Source organism: Nelumbo lutea, chromosome 6 (genome assembly GCF_056320005.1).
Source record: "Nelumbo lutea isolate HS-2025 chromosome 6, American lotus-T2T, whole genome shotgun sequence".
In the NCBI taxonomy this organism is placed as follows: Eukaryota; Viridiplantae; Streptophyta; class Magnoliopsida; order Proteales; family Nelumbonaceae; genus Nelumbo; species Nelumbo lutea.
Window position 1 is genome coordinate 73004142 of NC_142689.1, and position 24428 is coordinate 73028569.

Below are 24428 nucleotides of genomic sequence, written 5' to 3' on the forward strand. Positions count from 1 at the left end.
CTTTGTCACAGATCCCATTGTACAGGGGTCTTTGAAATTTACCCATTGACGCCATTGGGTCCCCGCTAGTTGATGTACAAACGTCATAACACGTGCAAGGCAACGCGACACACACGTGCATTAGAAATGATAAGCACTTCCCTTATTTGCAAGTGAAAGCACTGGACGGGCGTAACCCTTCTCCCGACTGCTGGGGTTTCTTTAGGGTTTTAAACTTCTCATCGTTTCTCACTGTGAGGATAATCATGGCGAAGCCCGGTCGAGGTCGACCGGCGACCCCCTCAGGGTCTGGGTCAGGCTCGTCATCTCCGTCTCGATCGTCTTCTGGTTCGGATTCTCGCTCTCGTTCGCGTTCTCGGTCGTTCTCCAGGTCTCGATCCAAGTCTTTCTCCTCGTCTTCCTCTCCATCACGGAGCGTCAGTTCTAGCCGAAGCCCTCCGCCACAGAGAAGAAGGTTATTCTCTACACACGTCCTTCCTCTTTCGTTTCTGTAAAATTAGGGTTCTCGTAGCTTCATGTGTTCCATTATATGTCAAAATCAATTTTATTTTGAACAAAATCCGACTATATTGTAAGGATTCATACAAATGTCTATTGCTTAGGGAGCTTCTCTAGCGGTGTAATGCCCAATTGTGGGTTTCTAGTGCATATGCAGATAATATTGGGAAGGTATGCAGATAATATTTGTATGGTTGCAATGGTTAGGGTTTCATAGTCTTTAAGTGTCATTCTTTTGTTTCCTTAACAAGTTGGGAGGGTATGCAGATAATATTTTGGTTTCAGCATTGTTCTTTCCATGAGTGGGTTTCTGCAGGGTTTAGATGGTTTTGATATTTCGTACACAAAAACCAGGCATTATTTCTTGATTTGGGATTTCTTTTCTCTCTTTTCTTTTTCAGTGCACTTGAACAGTTTATAATTTATAATGACCTTTGTGATGCCCATAAGGAACAACCTAAATTGCTGCAGAAAGTAACCAAGGATTTATTTTAACAACGAATATGTTACAAAACCGTTTTTTCTTTTGCTCTAGGTATGTGGTTGGTAAGCAGGAGTTAACCATGGTTTCATTGTCTTGTTAATTCAATTAATTTGTCTTTTTTCTGAGGTGTTTTTTTAAAATATCCTTACATGTCATATGTTTAAAAACTACAATACATTGGCAATAATCCATTGTTTACAAGTGTTACATATTGTTTGCATAACTTTTTGAAGCAAGTAGGCTGGTATTTTTGATGATTTTATGATTATTTTTCCTCTATTTCACTGAAAATATGTTTTTACCCCAAGGCGCATGACTAATGTCATATTCTTTATTTATATATTCAGTCCTTTAGGGGCAGGCAGGCGTGGTCACTCCCCGCAGCCACCAACTAAACGAGCTTCACCACCGCCAAGGTAAAGATTACCTGTTAAATGGCCATCTTAATGTTGTAAACTTTCATTCATTTCATAAAATTCTGCCAGTTTTGAAGTGCCTTGTTTTATTGGTAGGTGCTGAGGGAAGTGATTGGATGTATTTTGTTCTTTTAAAACTTCTCCGTTTTTTTGATAGGCATTGTCATAAATGTCTTAGACAAGGTTCAAAATATCGATACGCCCGATATGCCGGTGGTGGCATATCGGGCAGTACTGGTAGCCTTTTTTTATTTTTATTTTTTTTCCGAATCTGGTTCAGAGGGGCCGTTTTAAGGTCCACCCACCCTCTGAACTGGTCGGGACCCCAAAACACCCCTGTAAGGGCATATCGGGAAGTCCCCGATACGATACGGCCTGATACGTATCAGTACTTTGAACCTTGTTCTTAGAAACCATACAAAAAGAGGATTGCATATTCATGTTTAAAAGGTCTAACTATTTACCACTAAGATAATAAATTGGTCAATATCAATTAGAGAAAGTGAAAAGGAAAGAACATAATAATATGAATTTGAGAGATAATCTTTAAGTTCTCTCATGGGATTGGCTATGCTTTGTCATATTCTTGCTTTTCTGATAATCCCTCGTGTAAAGGCAAATCTAAGTAGTGTGTTTTGTCCTTTGTTTTACAAAATTTAATGGAGGTCCATCTTTACTAAACAAAGAAGGGTACCATGGAACCTGTGTTTTAAAAGCGAAAGGTGCATAAAAGGCACAAGGGCCATTTTGTGCTCGTGCGCTTTTTCGAGGCAAGGTGTACAATTTAAAAAAAAGCTAAAAAATTAAAAAAATGCCAAAAAATTATAAAACATAATATTAATAAAAATATAAACTTAAATTTTAAAATAAATGTTTTAAAAAATGAATTATCTAAAATTAAAATAAATAAACATAATATTGTAAAGAATATTCAAATGAGAATTTTAAAATGAAATCTAACATATAAAACCCACAATCTCTTTTATCTCAATTAAATCAAGTAGCTACTGTGACATATTACATTCCTAATTCATGCCACGCCCCTCGAGGCAACTGAAGCTTCGAGAACCCCCTATTTGGTAATTTTGTCCATTCATTCATCCTAATAAGATATCTTCTTAAAAGCAATTAAAATTATAAAATCATTATTTTTTGTGTGAAAACTCAGAATTTAAGACCCTAACATGGACTTGTTTGGGCTTGCCTCAAGGGGCGTGGCAAGGGGGTCCGGGAGCGGAGCCCCTGGCCCAGCTGCTAGACTCAAAAAAAGGAAAAAGCCTCAAATTTTCAAAAGGCGCATGCCTGGGATAAGGTGCACCAGGCGCACCAGGTGTGCGCCTAGGACCTGGGCGAGGCGCCTACCCTAAAATGTGCCTTGCCTGTGCGCCTATCCATGCCTTTTAAATCACTGCATGGAACTTCTATTTAATCAAAAGAGATGCATTTTAGTGAAAACCTGAAATTCTTATTGCTGGTATAAGGTTTTAACTCTGAGGGCATTACAAGATTTTCATCACCGTGCCTTGCCTGTGCGCCTAGCCATGCCTTTTAAATCACTGCATGGAACTTCTATTTAATCAAAAGAGATGCATTTTAGTGAAAACCTGAAATTCTTATTGCTGGTATAAGGTTTTAACTCTGAGGGCATTACAAGATTTTCATCACCCTTGAGATGTTTTAGATGTTTGGTCTGCAATGTTGCAACTATATGCTCACCATAAAAGAATCATATTACCTTACGGCTTAAGGTCTATCATGTTGTTTATGGCGATTTGCTCCAGAAGATGTTTCAAGTGAATGCTATTTTTATTGGAAAATTTAAAAATGTAGTTTGCCTATGTTCTAGAATTTCCTTATTGAGTCACAGCCCAAGAGATCAATTGCTTATTCTGTACTTGGACATTTGTAGCATCCATTGCACATGTTCTCTTATATATTTTTATGCTTTCAGGAAAGCATCTCCAGTTCTTGAGTCTGTGGTTCTTCACATTGATCAGCTTACAAGGAATGTCAATGAAGGCCACTTGAGAGAAATATTCAGTAAGTTGTTGTCTTTCTTGTTATTATTGTATTCAAATTTATGATGGACAATGGATCTTTTTGGAGCGTTTGATGTCCATTCTTCTTTAATTCATATGCCTATATTTATTATTTCTGTTTGATTTTCTCTTTGGGCATCATGTGAGCTGAGATATGCCTAGATCCCCATTTCCCAGGTTGTTATTAGGTTGTATTCATGAAACTTTCTGAGGATCCTTGGTTATTGTAAATTTGTAATGCCTTGTTATGGCCAAACTGGGTCTAGGTTTTAAATACAGTTGCTTAGGATGGTTCAACCCCATTTTAAGCCTATTCAAGTTTGGGTTTGGCTGGTGCCTGTCATATTCAGCATAAATTTGGTCCAATAGTTATGCCGATTTGTCAAGGACGTCGTTGTCTCTCCATTTCAACACTATTTCTGTTGTTCTTTCTCAATAATTTTGCCTTTAAGGTAAATAGCACAGTAAATGCTACCTCATTTGTTAGTATGATAATTTGTTTAATTTTGTCTTGCAACTTTGCCCTTAGAGAAGCATATTAAATGCTATCATGCAAACTTATCCACAAAGTAAGTAGCATATTAAATGCTATTTTTTTTGAAGCCATCATATTGAATGCTATCATTTATTATTAGGATGGAGAAAAGTTAGGATTATATCCTTTTTTCACATGACATCTAGCTTCATTCCAAGAGGCTTTGCTTTGTAATGTGTCCTGTTATCTTTATTAGGTGAATGAATGTTTTTGAACTAGATGCTTGGGAGGGCGCCTCCCTCAAAAGGTGGAAAATACACCAAGGGTCTCTGAACGCTTATGGTGGTAAATTTCCTAGTTCCAGGTTAGTTGATGAGGCTGAGCTAATGGAGTATGGATGGGCTTGCACACAGCATGCCCCACAGCCCATCCCCCTTGTCCACAAGGATTGAAATATCGCAACATATTGGGGCGTACGACTGATACATTTTGTATTGCTGATCCTTTGATACGCCACTATACTTAGGTGGCGTTTGTTAACACTTTTCAGATCTCTGAAGTATGAAAATGTTGCTTTTCAGACGTCAGAGGTGTTTGGAAGTGTATCTGAATTTGGGTCTGAAAATTATTTTCAGATCTGAAATAATAAGACATGGGCCAGGCGCTGAACGTGTTCAGATGCATTTCAGGCCTGGCCGAAAGTCCAAAATACCCTCGGATCTCACACACACACACACACATACACTCTCTCTCTCTCTCTCTCCTTTATTTTTCTCTTGCTGCTGCAACCAAATAGTCTAATTTAGGGGTAAAATAGTAAAATTAGTGAACTTCAGATGAAGGTTTAATCCAACACAAACAACCTTTATTCAGAACCTCTAAAAAGTCAAAAAACAACACTCTCTTTTCAGATTTCAGACACTTCTAATATCTTTTTAACTTTTCAGATTTATCAAACGCCACCTTAGTGTTTTGAGGGTCCCACCTTTTTCAGGGGAGTAGATGGGCCTTAAACCGACCTCCCTAAACCAGTTTGAAAGGAAAAAAGACTAAAAATATTTAAGGCAGCCTTCGATGCAGGCTGATATGCCCCATCCGGTGTATCAGCCTGTGTCTATATTTTGAACCTTGCTCATGCATTGGGAACACCTCCTCTGCAACTCATGGGGAGATGTTCCCAATTCATTGGAGGGATGGGCTGTGGGGCGCTCTCTGTGGGAGCCTAAACTGATTTTAGCTAAGGGGTGTTTATCAAGGCTTAAAACTTGCAGCTTCCAACAATTGGAAAATCCTTTTGACTTGTCTGGATAGCCAAGTTGCTTTGAATGTTTTACAAACTCGTGGATCTGCATCCTAGCAATGCCTTCCTCTCATTTTGTTATGTACAAAGATAAACTAATACTCTGGCTCATTCCTTGGCCCCCAGCAAAGAGCTTTACTGAATCCTTTGTAATCTTTGATGTACCGAATGTTCGACAGTTTGTAAATTTTATTTTCAGCTCATATGGTTTATTTATTCAGCAAAAAAATCCAGCAAAGGGCTTCAAAATGCAGGACATCGCATCATCACTCCCTGCCTTACCTCATAACATTGTGAGATTGTGAACTCCTTCCTACTTAAACCATACAAAACTTGGACATAATTCACAATGCTTTTTCTTTTTTTTATTTTTTTTTTATAATTACATAGTTCACAAAGTTTCCCCACTTCTAACCATTCATCCTCTCATAACCTGATAGTTGACCTATTCCCCACCCTAAGGTTGCAACAAAGAATTATGTTTCATGATACCCTTCCACTCTCTCACCCCATAAGATGTTTTCACTTCCCTTAGCCCACCCAAAATTCACTATATTTGCAAGCCACCACTGTCCTGCATGTTGCCTCCCTCTCCGGATCTCTCTACCAAACCTTGAAATCCATTTGCCCAGCACAGCTTTGTTGAATGTTTTAACCGTCTTTTTTCCTGCCTTACCAATTGAAATTTCTTTTGTTCCACCTTTAAATTCCATAAAAATTTCCATTGAAGCCTTTTAATCTCTTCTACAATGGATGCTAGTGCCTTTAAGGGGAGACAATAATATATCAGTGAATTGAAGAGAAACCTTTTTATATGATTGTGATTCATCTACCAAAAGACAAATACTTCCCTTTTCTGTCACACTAAGTCGCCAACCACTGTTCTATTCTATCCAATGTAGGCTGCGAAGCCGGTGGAGCTACCACCCTTGCCATAGCCGGTAGTTGAGAATAAGTGAAAGGGAACCCACCAATCATGCAACCCGACATTCCAGCACACTCAAGAATCGGCTGTTGAATGTCAGCTACTCAAGAACTGTCTGCTGTGAACGTCACCCATTCCAATCTTTATGCTTCTTCTAACCCAGCTAAAGGTGGTACTGGCATCAACTTTTTGCTACTTGATTTATTTCATTATTCTCCCTTGATTAAAATTGAGAGAAAAGATGAAAAGAGAGGAAGAGATATTAAAGGGATTGGGATTTGTTGTTCAATGGACACCTAGGTCTGCAAAGAGTCTCATAGATGGGCAGGTGAAACAGGGGGCAACTAGAAATTCTATGTATTGGGGAACAATTGAGGTTAGCTGAGGCTAACTGTCTCTCCACTATTATGCAACTACACTTTTGCAATTAATATAATTTACATTGGTTCTGATCAAAAAAGAAAAAAAAAAGAGAGAGAAGAGAGAATAATAAAAAGAGAAGAAATGTCCACCTTTAGAGAGTAAAGAAACTTCTGACTGAGTGCTTTCATTAATTTTTATAATATAAGATATAACCTAGAAGTCACTTGCTCAAATTAAACAAGACAATCAATGATAATCTAATCAAATTAATGGTCGTGATAGCCGTCTCTGAATTATCCTGGGAATTTATATTTTTTTTTGTTGTGTATCATTTTCTACCTTTCCTAGAACTTATTTGGGTGATGTTAGGATGTAAGATACGTATCTATGCCTGACTAAAATTTTCATTGTTTTGTTCTTATTTGCTATATAAGTCTGAATATTCTGTTGGTGTCTGATTTGCATGTACTCGTTAATCTAGGTGGCCTATCTGACAGCACACTGTTTTCTTTCTGCCTTGCAGGTAACTTTGGTGAAGTTGTGAATGTGGAACTGACAATGGATCGTAGTGTAAGCTTGTCAAATTTTCCTTATATGTTCTACATTTCAACATGCCTATCCAACACTACATGTAATATTCTATTTGATATCTCTTTGCAGGTTAATCTTCCACGGGGATATGGATATGTCGAGTTCAAGACCAGAGCTGATGCAGAAAAAGCCCTTCTTTACATGGATGGTGTATGGCTTCATTTGATGTTTGTCTATAGAACAATTGGCGTTGTGAAACCATGGTTATTGTTCGGTATCTTATCATTTCGCTTGTGCAGGCACAAATTGATGGGAATATTGTTCGTGCAAGGTTCACCTTACCTCCACGGCAGAAAGTTCTGTCACCTCCAAAGGCTGTCCCTGCTACTCAGAAGAGAGAAGGTCCCCAGAAGGATAATGTTGGTGCTGATATTGAAAATGATGGTCAACAACGACAGAGAGAATGTAGGTCCATATTAAGGCATTGCTCTATTCTCACAGTACAATTAATTGTGATGCACTCTATAGCTTTGTGTATACTTGATTTTATCAGCTTCTCCACGCCGGAAACCTCTTTCACCACCACGGAGAAGATCCCCTGTTGCTCATAGAAGAGGTGAATCACCTCGCCGGCGGCCCGACTCTCCTCAACGTCGACGTGTGGAGTCTCCTGTTCGTCGTCGTGGAGAATCTCCATATCGCCGTGGTGAAACACCTCCTAGGAGGAGGTTGTCATCACCAGCTAGAAGACGTTCTCCATCCCCTCCAAGGCGACATAGGTCACCAGCACGGTACCCATCACTTATGTGCTCATTCATGGACTTGATTAATCTGACGACTCTTGAGTAATTGTTTTTGACTTTCTTTTCTGAATTTTTGATAGAGCTTCTCCCCGAAGGGTACGTGGTAGTCCAGTCCGCAAACGCTCCCCCATTCCACCAAGGCGGCGGTAAGCTGGTCTTAGTTGCTAAAACTTAAGGTTCCATCCATATTTATTATAAAAAAAATCTATACCCAGTTGGAACTTGATCTTGAAAATTTGCATGCTGCCAGTTTGGCATGTAAGCTTTTGTGTTTGGTTTCACAGTGGTTGGAGTGAAATTATTTGCTTTTCCCTGATCAAAATTGTTCCTCTTACTCATGCTATTATTAGAAAGTTGCTGGGCAATTGTAATTTCCTTATGGAGAGGGTATTTTTTTCTGTGCCTTTGGTTTGTAGAAAATTAAATGTATTGCTGGAATGTGTGCCCACTGGATGTGAAGATTTATAGTAGAAGGAAAATTTTTTCTTGTGTTACTTTTCTTTCCTTCCATATCTTGACACACGGGCTTTTGCTTGGTCTGTTGGCCTTAATTCAATAATGGAGATCAAATGCAAATATTAGGAAAGGAGTGGGCATTTGTTCTTAGTAGTGAAGAAGGGAATGAAGTGATATGAACTGCTAATCACTTAACACAAAGATTTATTAGTGCTTACAATCATGTTTTTATTATTTTTACTATTTTTGGTACTTCTTTGGTTTTGTCAAAATTGAATATTCTGGTAAATGAAAAATAACTGGAAGAAATGCACTAGCCTGGTCCATTGAACTTTAAAAGTTCTCATTGTCAGTTTGCTTGTATATTTTCAATACATTCTAAAAATTATGGCAAAAATATCTGATTAAAGGGTGAAAATACAATGGAATTTTCTGAGCAATGTTGGGAAAGGGAAGAGGTTATACCTGGATAAAATAGGATAAGGTGTTGAGATGTTTCTTTTCTTTAACACCTGCCATTAGGTTGTATTATTTTCTTATCTTTAATATAATTTTGCTTTTACATTCCAAAAAAAGATGTTAGCAGATTTGGAGATTACAAAAATTAAAGAAATGAACAGGTTTCTCTATAGGAGAAAATGCTATGGAGATTAGTAAATGGAAGAATCTATTATGGAGGAAATTGGTGGTATGCAAGTATGGGGCAACTAGATTATTAGGGAGGTTTCATCTTCTGATGGAGTTAGTCTGGAATAGATAATGAAATTCCATTCAAAATTTGCAAGATTCATCAAGTTTGTTGTGCTGGATGGAAGCAAGGTGAGATTTTGGGAAATATGAGTTGTGTGGTGAAGGGAGGTTGTATGAAATATTCCAGAGTTGTATATGTTGAGTTTAAAAAGAAATGTTGAGTGATTTCTTTGGTGGGGGGGTGATGTAGAAGAGGGAATTGGGACTTTTATTGTATATTGGATATATGCTCCTTTTTCTAAGTGAAAATTCCTTCATATGTGATTATGATTTTTTTTTTTGTGTAATGTAAATATTGTTATACTTTTTTGCTTTTGTAACAATCTTCATGTTGGTGTGAGTTATCAAAATTTGTTTGTCATCGTCTCTTTTTTGGTATTGTGGAGTTATTATACTTTATAAATATATATTTTTTTGTTTTACAGATCTCCCCCTAGACGGGCACGTAGCCCCCCTAGAAGGTCTCCTATCAATCGTAGGCGCAGTCGTTCTCCAGTTCGTAGGCTTGCTCGCTCACGTTCAAGATCAGTCTCTCCTCGCAGGTAGTTTTGATTTAACATTCTAATAATGCCCATGTGCATGTGATCTTATTTGCATGCACATGGATGAGTGCATGTGGTTGGCCCCTTGCTCTCAAAAGAAAAAAAACAGTTAACATAGTTTATGTTATGGAGAAAAAGATATTGGGAGTTTCAAAAGCTTTGTATAATTTATATATGTTATGCAGAAGAAAAATACTATTAAAAGTACAGTATTGTATCGCTTCTCTGATCTTGTTGCAAAATTGGAGTTTTATGAGTTATATATGCTTGATCATGTAAATGTTAATAGTTAACTAAGTGACATAGTTGAATGGTAGAGTAACTTGGAGAAACTTGATCATCTGGTCAAGCCTATAATTTGACAGAATAATTTTTTCAGAGCAACTAGAAAGTAAACTCTTTTAGAAAAAAGAAATTGAAACATACATTTTTTTAGGAAAATAGAAAGTACAAGAAGAAAAAGGGATGGGAAGAGGCAACAACTTGATGCACACTTCCAGACTAGGCTGAAAAGGGACACAAAAGAAGCTCTTAGCACTTGCAATGGGGACTGATTTCCCAGGGGAAACTTGTAATGTAAAAAATGAAAGAACATTGAGGAAAGAAAAGTTTGGGGAAAGTTGGCCATATGAAGAGGTGACTAGCATAGTGATGTAATTACAGAATTCTTTTATGCTAAATTAATAAAGTCAACAGTTTTTTTGATAGTCATTAATGAAGACAACAGTTATCGGATAAAAAAAATCTCTGTGCATTTGTAAACTCCATATTGATCATAATCCAGTCCACAACTAGCTTTCCTTTTTCTGAACGTAACCTTTCATTGCACTTGACCCTTCCTTTGAAAAGTCTTCTATTTCTTTCCTTAAATTCCTCAAAATACTGCATATTGAATAAAGCTCTAAATAGTTTGTGCCTTTTTGCTACAATGCATCTTGGCTATGAAGCAAAAGTCTCTACCCAAACCATCCAGCCAAGTTCAAATCTCTTATCTTTATAGTGGCCAACTCAGTGATTTAAAAGGCGCGTCTAGACGCACAGGCGAGGTGCATTTTAGGTAGGTGCCTTGTCCAGGTCCTAGGCGCAACACTTTCAAAAGGCACATGCCTCTGGTGCACCTAGGCACGTGACTGATGCACATGGTTTAGGTTTGCCTCGAGGGGTGGGGCACAAAGGCGGCTCATAGAAACAGGAATGTAATATGTTTTACATCACATTAACTACTTGAAGTAATGCAATTGAGGAGAAAAGAGATTGTGGGCTTTACACGCTTGAAATTAGGTATCTCCTGCGTTCTGATGTGTTGCTGTATGTAGACTGAGGTGCTTTTTGGATGGACTTTTGTAAGGTTGATTTTTTTTTTCGTACAAAAAGTACCTTGGGTGTTTGTTTTCAAGTAAGATCTCGATGTAAACGCACAAAAGAGCCCAAAAGTGCAAAGCCATATTTCTTGACGCCATGCTTCCAGTCAGTGTATTACTTTGCATTTCAAGTGATCATGTGAGGATCACATGACTTCTCCCCTTTTCCATTAATAGCAGTAGATATATTTTATTAATTAATTCAGTAAAGCAAGGAAAATTCTTAAATAATTAAGGAAAAAATAATTAAATAAGACAAATAAAATGAATAATAAATAGAAAAATAATTAAATAATTAATAATAGTAATAGAAAAATTAATGAACTAATTAAATCAAATTGGGAAATACATAAAATTTGAGAGAAATATTAAAATATGTTATGTAATAAATAAATAAATAAATTGTTAGGAAAAATAATATAATTTAACAGAAAATAGCCATGTGGCATACATGATGCGCCATGTGGAAATTAAGCTGGTTGTTGGTTGTAGCAGAGACTTGGGATCGAATCCTGCTTCCACTTGGGTTGGGGGACAGGCTATCCCCTGTTGTGTAGCCCTTAAAAAGAAATAAAAAATTAACATGAATGGAACTCCACATTGCACTTATGAATACTTGTGAATGTCAAAGCCTGAAATTATGTTACTGTATCTAAACATATGTTCTTGCTTTCTACGGCAAAACCTATGCTATTAAAACATATGTTCTCAATTACTTCTGCCATTTTTTTATTACAGGGGTCGACCATTAGCTCAAAGACGTGGGAGGTCTTCTTCATCTGAATCTAGTCCTCGGAAGGTCTGCTCAATCTTTGTATTGCAATTTTAGATCAAGCAGTTTATCTTTTTCTGTTCTTGTACATGAATCATGTGGCTACATCTTATATCAAACAACAATGCATCACAATGGAACCATATTGATATATTTGTGGTTATATTTATGTGTTGCAATTACAAGGCTGTGGGACCCAGGATGACATGATTTATAACTTCAGCCTCTCTTTATCTTACACGGTTTATCCATATGACCTTGCTATGTTGAACTTGGTGTCTATTATTTTGGTTGATATTCTATTTAAAAGTTGAAACTTTTAATGGTGGCTTTTAGTGTTGGAAAAAAGCCATATATTCATATATTTTATATTATCTATATATTATAAATGAATATATATGCATTAATTATAAATATATGTATATATTTATAATACATAATATATTATTTATTATATATAATATAATATTTTATATATTTATAGTTTATTATTTATTTATTTATAATATATTATAAAAATAAAAAGCCGAACAGTTGACAAACCAAACTGGCAGATAACCCAAACCGGTCATCCAGTTCACCAATAGGCTTTGATTTGGTTTTGGTTACCGGTTTTCCAAAAATTAGTACTACCGGTTTGGTTACCGAACTGTGAGCATCCCTACCGGTAGACAAGGAAACTGGTTACCTGTTTAATTTGCTTAGTCTTAATGAATAGATGGCTTGGGTTAATGTCAAATTCCTCTTCGGGAGACATGCATTTTTGAAGCATTTTGATACTGGTGAAAATGCTTTTACAAGCAATTTGGAAACTTGAATATCTCTGTGCAAATTCCAACTAATTCTCTATTTCACGACAGGTATCCAGGAGAATTTCAAGGAGTCGTAGTCCAAGAAGGTAGTTAATCATAAATTTATTTTTAATGGTTTACAATATCCATGCTCATGAATAAAACATCTTTCTCTGATTTATGATCCTCTCCGGATTGGTTCATTGATTTTGATGCTGTTGGAAAGACATGATACATGATGGGCTTTGACCAATCATCTTCCCCCTCCCTAAGAAGAGAAAAATTTTGGAAAAAGGCAAGAAATCATGTTGCTGTTCTTTTTTCTTGTACACACAATTGGAGCTCAGACCAGCCATTGGGCTTCAACCACTACTTAATAGATACTCCAATGCTCATATTAGAACCAAGCATTCTCATATGGATTGACCTGTCTCTTCTGCATGGAACTTTTTTGTTTGCTTTGATATTAACTTGTCTTGTAGAAGAAAGAGAAAGGAGTTGTGGGGGGAATTGGCGGATGTTAGAGGGTTATGGGATGGGCCCTGGTGCATGGGTGGGGACTTCAATGTGATTAGATTCTCTATGTAATCCAATGAAGTTAACCAGAGAGTGACAAAAAAAATGAGGAAGTTTAACAGCTTTGTGGATGGCTTTGAGCTTAAAGAGATCCCCCTAGCTCATAAGACATTTACTTGGGCACATCTCCAATCTAGACCCATTTGTTCTAAATTGGATAGATTCCTGTTCTCTCTGGATTGGGAAGTCCATTAGGGAACCTTGGCTTCTAGAGCTCTTCCAAGGGTGACCTCCGATCATTGGCCCATTGTGTTATGTAAGGAGGAAAGAAGGCATGGACGTCCTACCCCCTTTAGATTTGAAAATGTGGTTACTCCACCCATGGTTTACAACAAAGTGAGGGAGTGGTGGTTTGAGTGTAACCCATTGGTGGAATGGGAGGGGATGAAATTCCATAAGAAACTTCAATTTTTGAAAGCAAAAATCAAGGAGTGGAATTTGGTGGAGTTTGGGAGGATAGAAAAAAGAAAGGTAGACCTGTTGGATAAGATTGAAAGCCTTGACTCTAAAGAAGAAAGGGGAGAACTTGGAGAGGAAGACATTGAGCTCATGAGATATTTAAGAAGACAGTTAGAGGATTGCCTGCACAAGGAGGAAATTAGCTGGTTGCAAAAATCTCGATGTAAATGGGTGCAAGAGGGGGACAAAAACACCAGGTTTTTCCACTCTCTAGTAGAAGGCAGGAGAAGGAAGAACTTGATCTCCAAATAGGTAGTAGATGGAGTTGAGCTAGTGCATCAAGAGGAGATTGTCGGGGTTTGTGTGGAGCACTTCAAATCTATCCTAAGAAGGCCTGTGTGTAGAAGGGTGTGGGTAGAAGGTTTGGACTGGCCAGATGTAGGGGTGGAGAATAGGAGAAAGCTGGAGAGAACCTTTAGTTTAGAAGAGATCAAGGAGGCTATATTTTCTATGGATAGAACATAAGCCCCGGGGCCGGATGGGTTCACTATGGGTTTTTATCAGGACTGTTGGGACATTTTGAAAGATGATCTTTTGCAGGTATTTGAGGAGTTTTACAAGAGAGGAATTGTCAATCCAGGTGTGAATTCCACACTTATAGCCTTAATTCCAAAAAAGAAAGATGCTTCCCACCCGAAGGATTTTAGGCCAATTAGCTTGGTTAATAGCTTGTATAAGATCATTGCAAAAGTGTTGTCTTTTAAGGCTGAAGAAGGTTTTGCCAGATATTGTTGCACACTACCAAGGAGCTTTTGTGAATGGAAGACAGATCACTGATCAGATTTTAATTGCTAATGAGAGTGTGGAGAACTTTAAGAGGGATAAGAAGAAGGGAGTAGTTTGTAAGTTGGACTTGGAAAAGGCCTATGACTTGGTGGACTGAGAATTTTTTAGGAAAGTTTTGACTAAATTCGGGTTCGGGGCTAGATGGTGTAAGTGGATCATGGTTTGTGTCCGGAATTGTCATTACTCAGTGCTAGTGAATCTGACAATGGTAGACTTCTTTCCAGCCAGTAGGGGTATAAGACAAGGAGACCCCCTTTCTCCTTTCTTGTTCATTCTAATTGCGGAGGTTTTGGGGAAATTGATTCACAGAGCAGATTCTAGGCGGCTCATTAGAGGCTGGAGAGTTGGGAGGGCGGAAACCCCTCTTACTCACTTGCAGTTTGCTGACTACACGATTCTGTTTTGTGAAGGCGGTAATGTGAGCTTTATTAGGAATTTGAAGTCGGTGATACAACTGTTTGAGCAAATATCCAACTTGAAAGTTAACATTGGGAAAAGTTGTGTTGTGGGGGTGAGTTTGGAGGAGGGAGAGATCAGGGAGAGTGCTGAAGTATTGGGGTGTGAAGTCTCGGGTTGGCCTTTGAACTACTTATGGTTGCCTTTAGGGGATAATCCCATGAGAGAGAGCTTTTGGAACCTGGTGGTGGAAAGGTTCGAAAAAAGACTGGTGTCATGGAAAAAGAACTACCTCTCTCTTGGTGGGAGAATTACTCTTATTAAGGCCACACTTGCTAATTTACCTAACTTTTTCTTGTCGGTGTTTAAAATCCCAGTGAAGGTTGCTAATAGATTGGAGAAGTTAATGAGAGATTTCCTATGGGAACCGGGAGAGGAAAAGAGGGATCATAGAGTGAGTTGGGAGATAGTTTGTAGGAGTAAGACATGTGGTGGCTTGGGGCTTGGGAATATTAGGAGGAATATGACTCTGTTGGGAAAGTGGTTGTGGAGATTCTTAGTGGAGAAGGAGAAGCTTTGGGCTAGAATAGTGGCATGTATTCATGGGCTGGAGCATAATGGATGGGACGCTGGAATTGGAGCTATGACCACAAGCAATTCTCCTTGGAAAGCCATTCATGACCTACTTCCAGTTTTCTCCCCTAATATCGGTTTTGATTTGCATTCTGGTAACTCCATAAAATTTTGGGAACAAACCTGGGTGGGGAGTGCCCCTCCAAAGGATCAATTTCCTTCTTTGTTTGCTCTTTCCGATTTGAAAAATGAGCCATTCTCGTCTTTTACCGCCCCGTCCTCTTCCATTTCTAGGATTGGGTGGAACTTGGGTCTAAGAAGGGATTTGAGGACTCAGACTTTGACACTATTTTGAGCCTTATTACAATTTTTGATAACGTTGTCTTAGGCCTCACTAGGGTGGACTCTAGAATTTGGACACCTTCTCCCAATGGCATTGTTACTTGTGCTTCTTTCTTCAAAGTCTTAAGTCAGTCCACCTGCCCTACCTTCCCTCCTTTTCCTGTTGATGAGGTTTGTTGCATAGCAATACCTCCTAGGGTTGGTAGTTTTTGTTGGGAAGCCTATCTAGCAAGAATCAACATTGGTGATTTACTCTAAAAGAAGAGACCCAATACTTGTTTGTCACCTCAGTGGTGTGTTCTCTGTAAAGCGGATGGGGAGGCTGGTTTTCACTTACTGGTGTCTTGCCATTTTGCGAGGTCAATTTGGGAATGGGCTTTGTCCCTATTTGGTTGGAACCCCCCATTAGACTTGCAAGGCCTTTTTTCCCCTTATTTTTTTAGGTGGCGGATAAAAAGGGAAAGGACAATGTGGAGAGGACTAAGGGCTGTAGTATGTTGGACACTTTGGGAAGAAAGAAACTCCAGGATATTCTCAGAAGCTTAGAGAGGAGTAGCAGATCTGAGGGCTATCATTCATATTAGGGCGGTACAGTGGCTGAAATCTTTGGAGCTTTTCGCAGATTACACTGTGGATGACATGTTGAGGAAGTGGGGTGAAATTGCAAATTGCACACAAACTAAGTTAGTAATGAGTGTGGCTTGGACCCCTCCACCTAGTGGATTCGTGAAACTAAACTTTGATGGGTGTAGCAGGGGAAATCTGGGACAATCGGGGATTGGGGGTGTTTTTTAGGGATGGAAATGGGGTCATTTCTGCCATGTTCTCAGGCCCAATTGGAGTGGGTGACTCTTTTAGAGCTGAGATCTTTGCAGTTATGGTAGGAGTCCAAAAAGCTAAGTAGTTGAATATCAGGAAACTCTTAATTGAAGGGGATTCAGAGGTGGTGATAGGGTGGCTGCTTAAAGATCACAATGGCTTATGGAAGTACAATAATGAGAGGAGGAAATTCAAGTGGCTGGTGCGGGAGATGGAAGTTAAGATACGTTGGGTTAAAAGGTCGGCTAATTCCCTAGCTGACGGTTTAGCTAAACAAGGGGCAGAACGGGATTTACTTTTTTGGGCCAAGCTGTAACTTTAGTGTGTTTCTTTCTTTTTTCCTTTTCTTGAGGTTCTTTGTTGCTCTTGGAAGATAAACGTGTTTATCTTCCTTTTGTAAATCTTCTATTGATGAATTAATGAAAGTGTTGTTGATAAAAAAAAATGAAATTAGAATTGAAGAGAAGGAAGAGAAACTATGGAGAGAGGCAAAATGCCATTCTGCTCCCTCTTTCTTACATGTGTTATGAGACAAAACAGATGTATTGGACATGATATTCCTGGCCACTCGTACCAAAAAATAAAATCAGCAACAAATTAGCAACTTTATGACAATGACAACCACTTTAAACTAAGGAAATAAATAGTAAAACAAATCTGAACTCATCTCTCCATGGATTGCAGGATTTGTTATGCATTTTGATGCGTTGGTAAGTAGTTCCTTTTATTTAGGAGCTGAGTTTGGTTTGAGATCTTTTTTCTGCTTGCATTGTTGTAGTTTTATTCTAAAATCTAGTATGGCTTTGAAAATTTAATCAACTGTGTGTGTGGGGGGGGGGTTCTTTTTGTGGTTTACTAACGTAACCACTGCCCTAATACATTTTCATTTTATTGCTGATCCAACAAACCATGGTTCCAGAACCCGCAAAATCTCCATTTTTTGAACAATGTGGAAGATGGCCTTTTGAACACAACCAGGTGGTTCTGTATATTTCCAACCGTATTCCTGTTTTTCAATAAACAGGAAGTTATCCTCATAATAGTTAGGGATGTATCCGATCAAGGACCTTGGAAATATGTATATAGCATACCGGATAGTAGGTTCTTCAATCCTGTGTAAGCATTGGAATTTAGGTGAAGCATTCCATGGCATGAACTGAAAAGTTGATTCTCAAGGCACTAGATAAAATGATGTGGCAAAACAAGATTCATGTAGCTGAGACCCCATATGGTTGGGGTCGAACCATTGGCGTACTCTGCATCAGCAGCTTCCTTTTTCCATTTTTTCCCATTTCAAATTCTCTGATTTTAAGTTGCGTACTCTGCAGGCCAGCAAGGGGTAGAGCTAGTAGCAACAGCCGCAGCAGCAGCTCCCCTTCTAAGCCATAAATTCTGGCGCAATGGCTTTTATATTTCGGTATCATGTGACTGCTTTTGATTTGAAGTGTTGTGGACTTTGTTATTTTGGTTGTTTCAGTCTGTGGTTACGTTATATGTACTTAATATTTTCCATAGGCGTTTCAGTTGCGAATCACTCTTCTTTTTATTGTACACAAATTTGAATAGCTGTTGCTGTTGGATGCCTTGTGGTATTCTTAAGAATGGCCCATTGTTGGTCATGTGTTATTTAGATTCTTGAAGGGCGGAGTGCTCAATCATTTTGTTTTTTTTATTGGTTGCATCTGATCTTTTAGCATTTTATTACATGATTTCATATCTTAAACTAACCAGCATTCTAAATATTGGTGTACGGCGGTGGTGAGAATGGTCTTGGTTTTGAACTCGAGAAGAGAGCAACAGGGACTCGGAGTATGCTATGGAAATTGTTAGGATGTTCCAAGTCCCCTTCTTCCCCAAGGGAAGGGTTTTCTATTTATAGACAACGAGATTATGCATTCATTTGGAGTAAAAAAAATTCAGAATGTTCTCAAGGTGGGTAAATATAGGATCCCTAGGCTGATTCGGTTTGGGCATGGGTATGATTGAGTAGGGACCAATTATGCTGCCATCGTTACCTCAAGATCTTGCATGTGTCGCTTTTGAGTGTTGCGGACTACACGTGCCGTACTAGGGACATTCGCTTTTCATTGTTAGGCTTGTGTTAATGGTAAATGAAAGGTGGTCTTCTGTTGTCAAAGACGTGCCACGAATGTGAGCACGCATTGTGGTTGGTTATTAAGCATTTAAGATGTCATCCATGTTTCATGGTGATTAATCATGACGCATTCTTGGGCTGCAACCTGCGATAGTGATACTGGTGCGTAGGTCCGTTCTCTTACATTGGCCCTTTGCTCGACGAAACGTATATGAAGCCCCTAGTCCTTGCGGGGAGATTAGTTACTGCTGCTGATGTTACTAAATTTCTAGTCGAGGATTATAACCCTATAGAGCATCGGACTAGTTATTCTATTCCTCGCAATCTCGTATCTAAAGTAAGAAATTATTGGAATTGAAGTCCCACCCGTGTATGAAGTATGGTAAGGTGGTGTGCACCAATTGCTTAGCACTCTGGCTATAGTGTTTTAGGCCGTGTAAGTGGTCAGCATCTAAGGGGGGGATTGCATTAAATGGTTTCATGCGTTGTCACTTTTCAAATCTGGCAAAAAATCTTAATGTTCGGCACGAGGCTATATCGTTGTCTAGAGATTTTGAATGAGTTTGATGAATTGTCTACAGAACGGGGTAGAAGTTGGGGTGCTGGCTGATACCATTGATAAGCTATGTGCTAAAGTGGTTGTTGACAGTCCTAATGCTATAGAGATTGCGATAGAGGAGAGAAAAAGGAGCAGGGAAAGAAGGGGGATGCCCTGTCTATCGAGAGTTGCTTGTTGATGAGGTAATTCGATATTTAACATAAGGCTCTGTTCGAGGTTGTAGGGAGTGATTCTCAGAGTGGGGTTTATAATAGGAAAAATTTGTGGATTTAGCTAGTGGTGAGGGTGGTATGAAGGTGGGAGAGAGGGGGAAGAGGTCATCACTATGTCATCATCATGTTAGAAATACTCCAAACGTGGGCAGTGTTTCGTATGACTTCTGTTTATCAAATCAATGGTGTTATGTCATCACCAATAAGCATTTGTCCCATCATAGGGTTTTGTACACATAATTATGGATAATTTTTGTTTTTGATTTACGTGTACAATAATTGTTGGAGTAAGTTTCATTTTAACGCTTTTCCATGATTAAATGATCAAAATGTTTATCAAGTTCTCCATTTTAAAGACAAATCAAATACAAACATTTATTTAATAAACGGAAATCATGCCAAACATATATGCTACACCATTATCGAGGATTGAAAATAGAATACCCCTGAGACAGCTGGAGTACTATTACACAGGTAAGAATGAATCAGTTTTTTAGGAAGCTTTCACCATTTTTTACTAACGTTATTTTTCAATGCTATTGTGGGTTCTGTATGTCAGTTTTGTTACCTTTTTGTTCTTCCCTGTTCTACCCTGTTTTGAAGATTTTGAACGCAACCCAATATTGACAATAGTGTTTTCCATGTTCTACCCTGCTCAAGGGTGGTCAAGCATTTTTGGAGAGATTTTAAACACCGTCCGACATCAACCCTGTTTTGCTCAAGGGTGGTCAATCATTTGGAGAGATTTTAAACACAGACCGACATGGAAAACCCTGTTTTAAAGGTCTTTGCTCTTTTTCAAGCATTTGGAGAGAGAAGAAATGTGCCTCTCACTAGCTGTGATCAGCGAACCGGGTATATATCTTTCACTCTATTTTTTACAGATTATTAGTAGTTTTCAATTTTTGGTAGAAGAACGACCCTTCTGAGCCGAAAAATGACTTTTCTGATCTGTGCGGGCAGGGGTGTCAATTGGACTGGATTTAGTAATTTATGGTCAGACTATCATCTCCGTTGAGTCACCAATTTTCAACAAAGTGCTATTTTCGGTTGTGCCCTCTGCTAACCTGCAATATACGGGTGTAAAATGAGGTAAAATCGGGTCTTCCAAGACCCACTTTGCCTATCGAGGGTTACCCAAATTCGGTATTGCAACCCATGTATTAGTAATGTTCTTTAATGGAACCCGTGATTAATGTTTATGGAGGATGTTCATTAAGTTAATGATAATTAATGTTCATTGATAACGAGGTCACTTTACCAAAAACAAAAAAGTAACAGCGTCTAATAATATAAATTAATTAATTAGTCAATTATAACCGGACCAATTTACTTAAAACTAATTAGTAAATTAAAATAGATTAATTCGTAATTAAATTGGAACAAATTGTAGGTTATTTAGATAATGTATTAATATATACATTAATTTATATCCATTTATTAATAATGTATATGTTTGGCATCGATGTTGCAGATATAGCACTCTTTTCTCTGCTGATGTGTCGGTTAGAAGCACCATTTTCTCAAAAACTGGTGTCTGTTTTTTCTTTTGTTTGAAAATGTTACTTTCATATACGACATTTCCTGGAACGTTTTCTGTTTGGTACCAATGCTCCAGGAAACATTTTCAACACTGGTACCTATTATTCAGTGCCACATCATGTTCCTGTTGGTAGCAACGAGCTATAGCTCCAAGAAACGCCAAATTCGGCGTTGCTCCAAGCCACACCTTCCCAATTTCAAGGCATGGCTTGGAGCACCGTTTTTTATGGAAAAACGGTCCCAAACAAACATGCATTTCCTGGAGCACCATTTTCTTCGATGTGGCACTGATGTGTCACTGTTTTTTGGAGCAACGACATCAATGCCAAACAGACGCAAAATATATTAATTTAGTTTCTATTATTAGCAAATTATACTATTTATATATTAATTTACAAAATGAAACCGATTGAATAGGGAAGAAATTTCAACCACATCTTAAACCCATTTGATGGTGCGCGATTTGGATTCTCCTAGCTGTAGGGCAGCTTGGACGTCTGTTGGCAAGTAGATTGCACGAACTACAAGAAAAAAGGGGAATCAGAGAACTCGTGGTGGCTAACCTGGCAATGTCACTCCGGTGCTTAAGTCAGTAATTGTAATATGCGAGCTGAGAGTTTGAGAAATAGGAGAGCTAGAATGCACTTAATCGCGCGTACATGGGTCTTGGGGGTCAATGCCCTTTTATAGTTGAGATGCCGTGGGTCTCATGAAACGGCTCCGGGATCCTCGACCTGCCTAAATGAGATCCGTTTCGCTTTAGAAGGAGGGTAACGTATTGGTTAGTGATGCTTATCGTTACCTTCCGATTTGGGCGGGGAGAGGATAAGGCCTACTGTTACGCGACATGATCCTGAGGATTCGGAGTCCGTTGAGAAGCTTCTAGAGTCGATTACATGTCACTTTGGTACTTGGGTGCTGAAGTGGCTTAGGTACCGAGGTGCCCGAACACCTGGGCTCCTGAATTGCTGACAAGGCTCTCCTTGCTGATTTGTCGTCCTGCTGGCAGGTCGTGTCAACGTGTCCTTCACTTACTAGGTCAGGCCAAATCACCCCTCATCAATTGCTCTCCACTCCTCGTGCCAGGGGTCCTGATCTGGCACGAGGAGTTCATGACGAGCCCAGGTGGATTTGACACTATGTCTAGATGACACGGAGGGCGGATCTTCGGTCGGACCTGTATGACCGCTTGGCTCAATCAGGAAATGACCCAGATTGCGTATCAGATACGCGCGGACGCCACGCCGTTTATAAACTCAGCGGACGTCAAAACACGCGCTCAACTGATTTCAACCTTGGGTGAAGTGCAACCAGTTTTCAAGGATTCGTTGGATCATGCAGATCTTGGCCGTTGAACCTCGGATATGGTGGCTATAAACCAGTTTTTCTCACCACAAACCGCATGATTGAGTTCCTTGAGATCGCATCCAAGTCTCCCATCTTGGTGTCAACTATCCCCGTGTCCAAGGTCATCCTGCTTTCTTTGGTCTTCTTGGTGAGTTTGCCTTTCCTTGTTTCTAATTTCGTTGTCCTATTCCTTTAGCTCAACATGTCTATTGTTAGTTTAGATAGCCTTTTAAATGAAAGTGGCGAGTTCGCTGGGGCCGAGGTGGGCACCTCGATGCAGGCCACAGAGTCCCATCCTGTTGAGGTGGATACCTTAGCGCAGGATGTGGACTCCAACCCGTCAGAGGCAGACTCACCTTGGCAAGATCGCGAGGCCTCTAGCAAGTCAGCCTCCACTTCCTATCGGGGTCGGGCTCTGGATAGCTTTGGCCTATCTTCAATGATAGCTGATAGGCTCTTATCCCTGGTAGCTCGGTATAGGCTACTTTATAACCTTGTGTATAGCATTCCCTTAGGCAATTTTCCTTGGGATCACGACCATGACGAGATCGTGGTCTTCGAGGAGCAGCTCATGGCTGGTTGTGTTTCCCACTTCACCCTTTCATAGTTGAGGTCGTCAAATTCTTCAACATCGCCATAGACCAGTTCTATCCCAAGTCGATTCATAATATTGTAGGTACCATCTCCCTTTTCCACGATTATAACCGACTCTTAGACCTTGACACCTTTTCCTCGATCTTGTCCATAAAAAAGAATTCAGCCTGTGCTCTCCCCAAGTACAGGTGAAGTTATTATATGTCTCCTCGCCCCGGGTACAAACTCTTGCACGAGCTCCCGAACAAAGTCTCGGCCTGGAAGAGGCACTACTTTGTAGTTCGTAACACTGCGGGGTGGCTGTTTCCAATCCACTGGAGGCCCACCGTTCAGGATCTCGATGTCAGGTTGGACAAATAGACACGGGAGGAAGTCCGATCTTGAGCAAAGCTCGGGCTGAAGTTTAAAAACTTCGGTGGTCGAAGAAAAGCTCATACAAGCTGGGCTTAGTCCTCCTAGTAGGTCGCCATCACGATTGTTGTACTTACTTTCTTCTTCTTGTTTTATCTTGATCTTTTCACTCACCCTGTTCGTTACTTTTTGTAGTAGCCATGGCTGATATTCCTACCGCCGAGCTCTTCGGCATTATGAAGAAGGGGAAAAAGGCTCATCTCCACGGAGATACCACCATTTTCAGCGTCGGCACCGCCTTCCCCGAGCACCCTCCGGTTGCCAAGCACCCGCTAGTCATCGACTTGGTCAAGGAGGACCAAGGTAAAGCTTCTCCACCCCATTTGCCCGAGGAGACCACGCCATCCGAGCCTCAACACACTTAGGCAGCCACCCCCTCGAGAGGTGACACCTCCGGGGCAGTTTAGAGTATCTTGACTCCGAAGTTCAGTTTCCTCAAGAGCAAGGATGCAGTCTTCGCAGAGGAGGTTGCTCATTAGGCTGATCTACCGGTAGCTCAACTCGGGGCTAGATCGATGACTCACTGCATGGTGGTACGTACATTACCTTTGGACTATATTCTTGGTAACTTTTTCTCCATACTTAGATTTTGTTTCTTCTTTTGGCAGGTAAACTCCGCAATCCATTCCCTAGCCTATCAGTCCGAAGTGAACCTGAAGCGAGCTCTGGAAGCCAAGGAGTCCTCTCAAAATGTTCACACTGAACTAAACCTAGCTCGTAGCGAAATCAACAAGCTGCAAAAGGACACGTGAGCTAAGAGGAACTGCTGACTCTGTTGATGGTGGAGAAGAAGGAGCTGGAGGAGCAGAAGGAGGCTCTTAAGAGGGAGAACGAGAACCTCGAAGCACTTGTTAAGGAGCGAACTGATATTTTGCTTGGGGCGATAGAGGAGGCCAAGGTCAAGGCCGTCGAGGAGTACAAGTCTTCGACGGAGCAGCACGAGTTGTTGGTCAAAGTCGGGATAGCGGGCTACCGCAAGGGCTTCAAACTCAGCAGGTGGTTGACTCGGTTCGAATTCCCTCATCTCGACCTTAGTGCCATCACGACGTCCAAAGTCACCAAGGAGATGGCCGTCAAGGCCGCTAATGACCTAGACTCCGAAGAGGAGAGTGACGACGACCTCCTCGGTGATGAGGTGACAGAGGAAGGAGATGGTGCTGCTGAGGATCGCATGGAGACCGACCAACTTGTTGATGCTTCCGTTGGAGCTG

At 39.8% G+C, this 24428-nt stretch overlaps 1 protein-coding gene and 1 long non-coding RNA gene across 3 annotated transcripts; both read left to right on the plus strand.

The window, feature by feature from the left end:
* The first annotated feature begins 106 nt into the window (after nt 1-106).
* Nucleotides 107-18126, plus strand: SR45 (arginine/serine-rich 45). Of its 2 annotated transcripts, XM_088950715.1 has the most exons (12): nt 107-454; nt 1330-1398; nt 3350-3438; nt 7024-7070; nt 7161-7241; nt 7331-7496; nt 7585-7822; nt 7915-7980; nt 9466-9582; nt 11682-11742; nt 12576-12613; nt 17786-18126. In XM_088950715.1, the coding sequence occupies exons 1-12, from the start codon at nt 246-248 to the stop codon at nt 17844-17846; spliced, it is 1242 nt and encodes a 413-aa protein (XP_088806841.1). In that variant the 5' UTR covers nt 107-245; the 3' UTR covers nt 17847-18126. The 2 variants fall into 2 exon arrangements, with proteins under 2 accessions (XP_088806841.1, XP_088806839.1); XM_088950713.1 differs by lacking the exon at nt 12576-12613 and having other exon boundaries at nt 114-454.
* A 1857-nt stretch (nt 18127-19983) lies between these two features.
* LOC148849649 (uncharacterized) lies at nt 19984-20570 on the plus strand. Its single transcript, XR_016100958.1, has 2 exons — nt 19984-20178; nt 20287-20570. It is a non-coding gene; the product is annotated as an uncharacterized LOC148849649 (long non-coding RNA).
* Nucleotides 20571-24428: the final 3858 nt, after the last annotated feature.

Bases quoted from the DNA above. Each gene is read 5' to 3' on its own strand.
- SR45 (XM_088950715.1), top strand. From the start codon at position 246: ATGGCGAAGCCCGGTCGAGGTCGACCGGCGACCCCCTCAGGGTCTGGG. The intron at 455-1,329 runs GTTATTCTCTAC...TTATATATTCAG, and splicing joins CCTCCGCCACAGAGAAGAAG to TCCTTTAGGGGCAGGCAGGC. The intron at 3,439-7,023 runs GTAAGTTGTTGT...TCTGCCTTGCAG, and splicing joins CCACTTGAGAGAAATATTCA to GTAACTTTGGTGAAGTTGTG.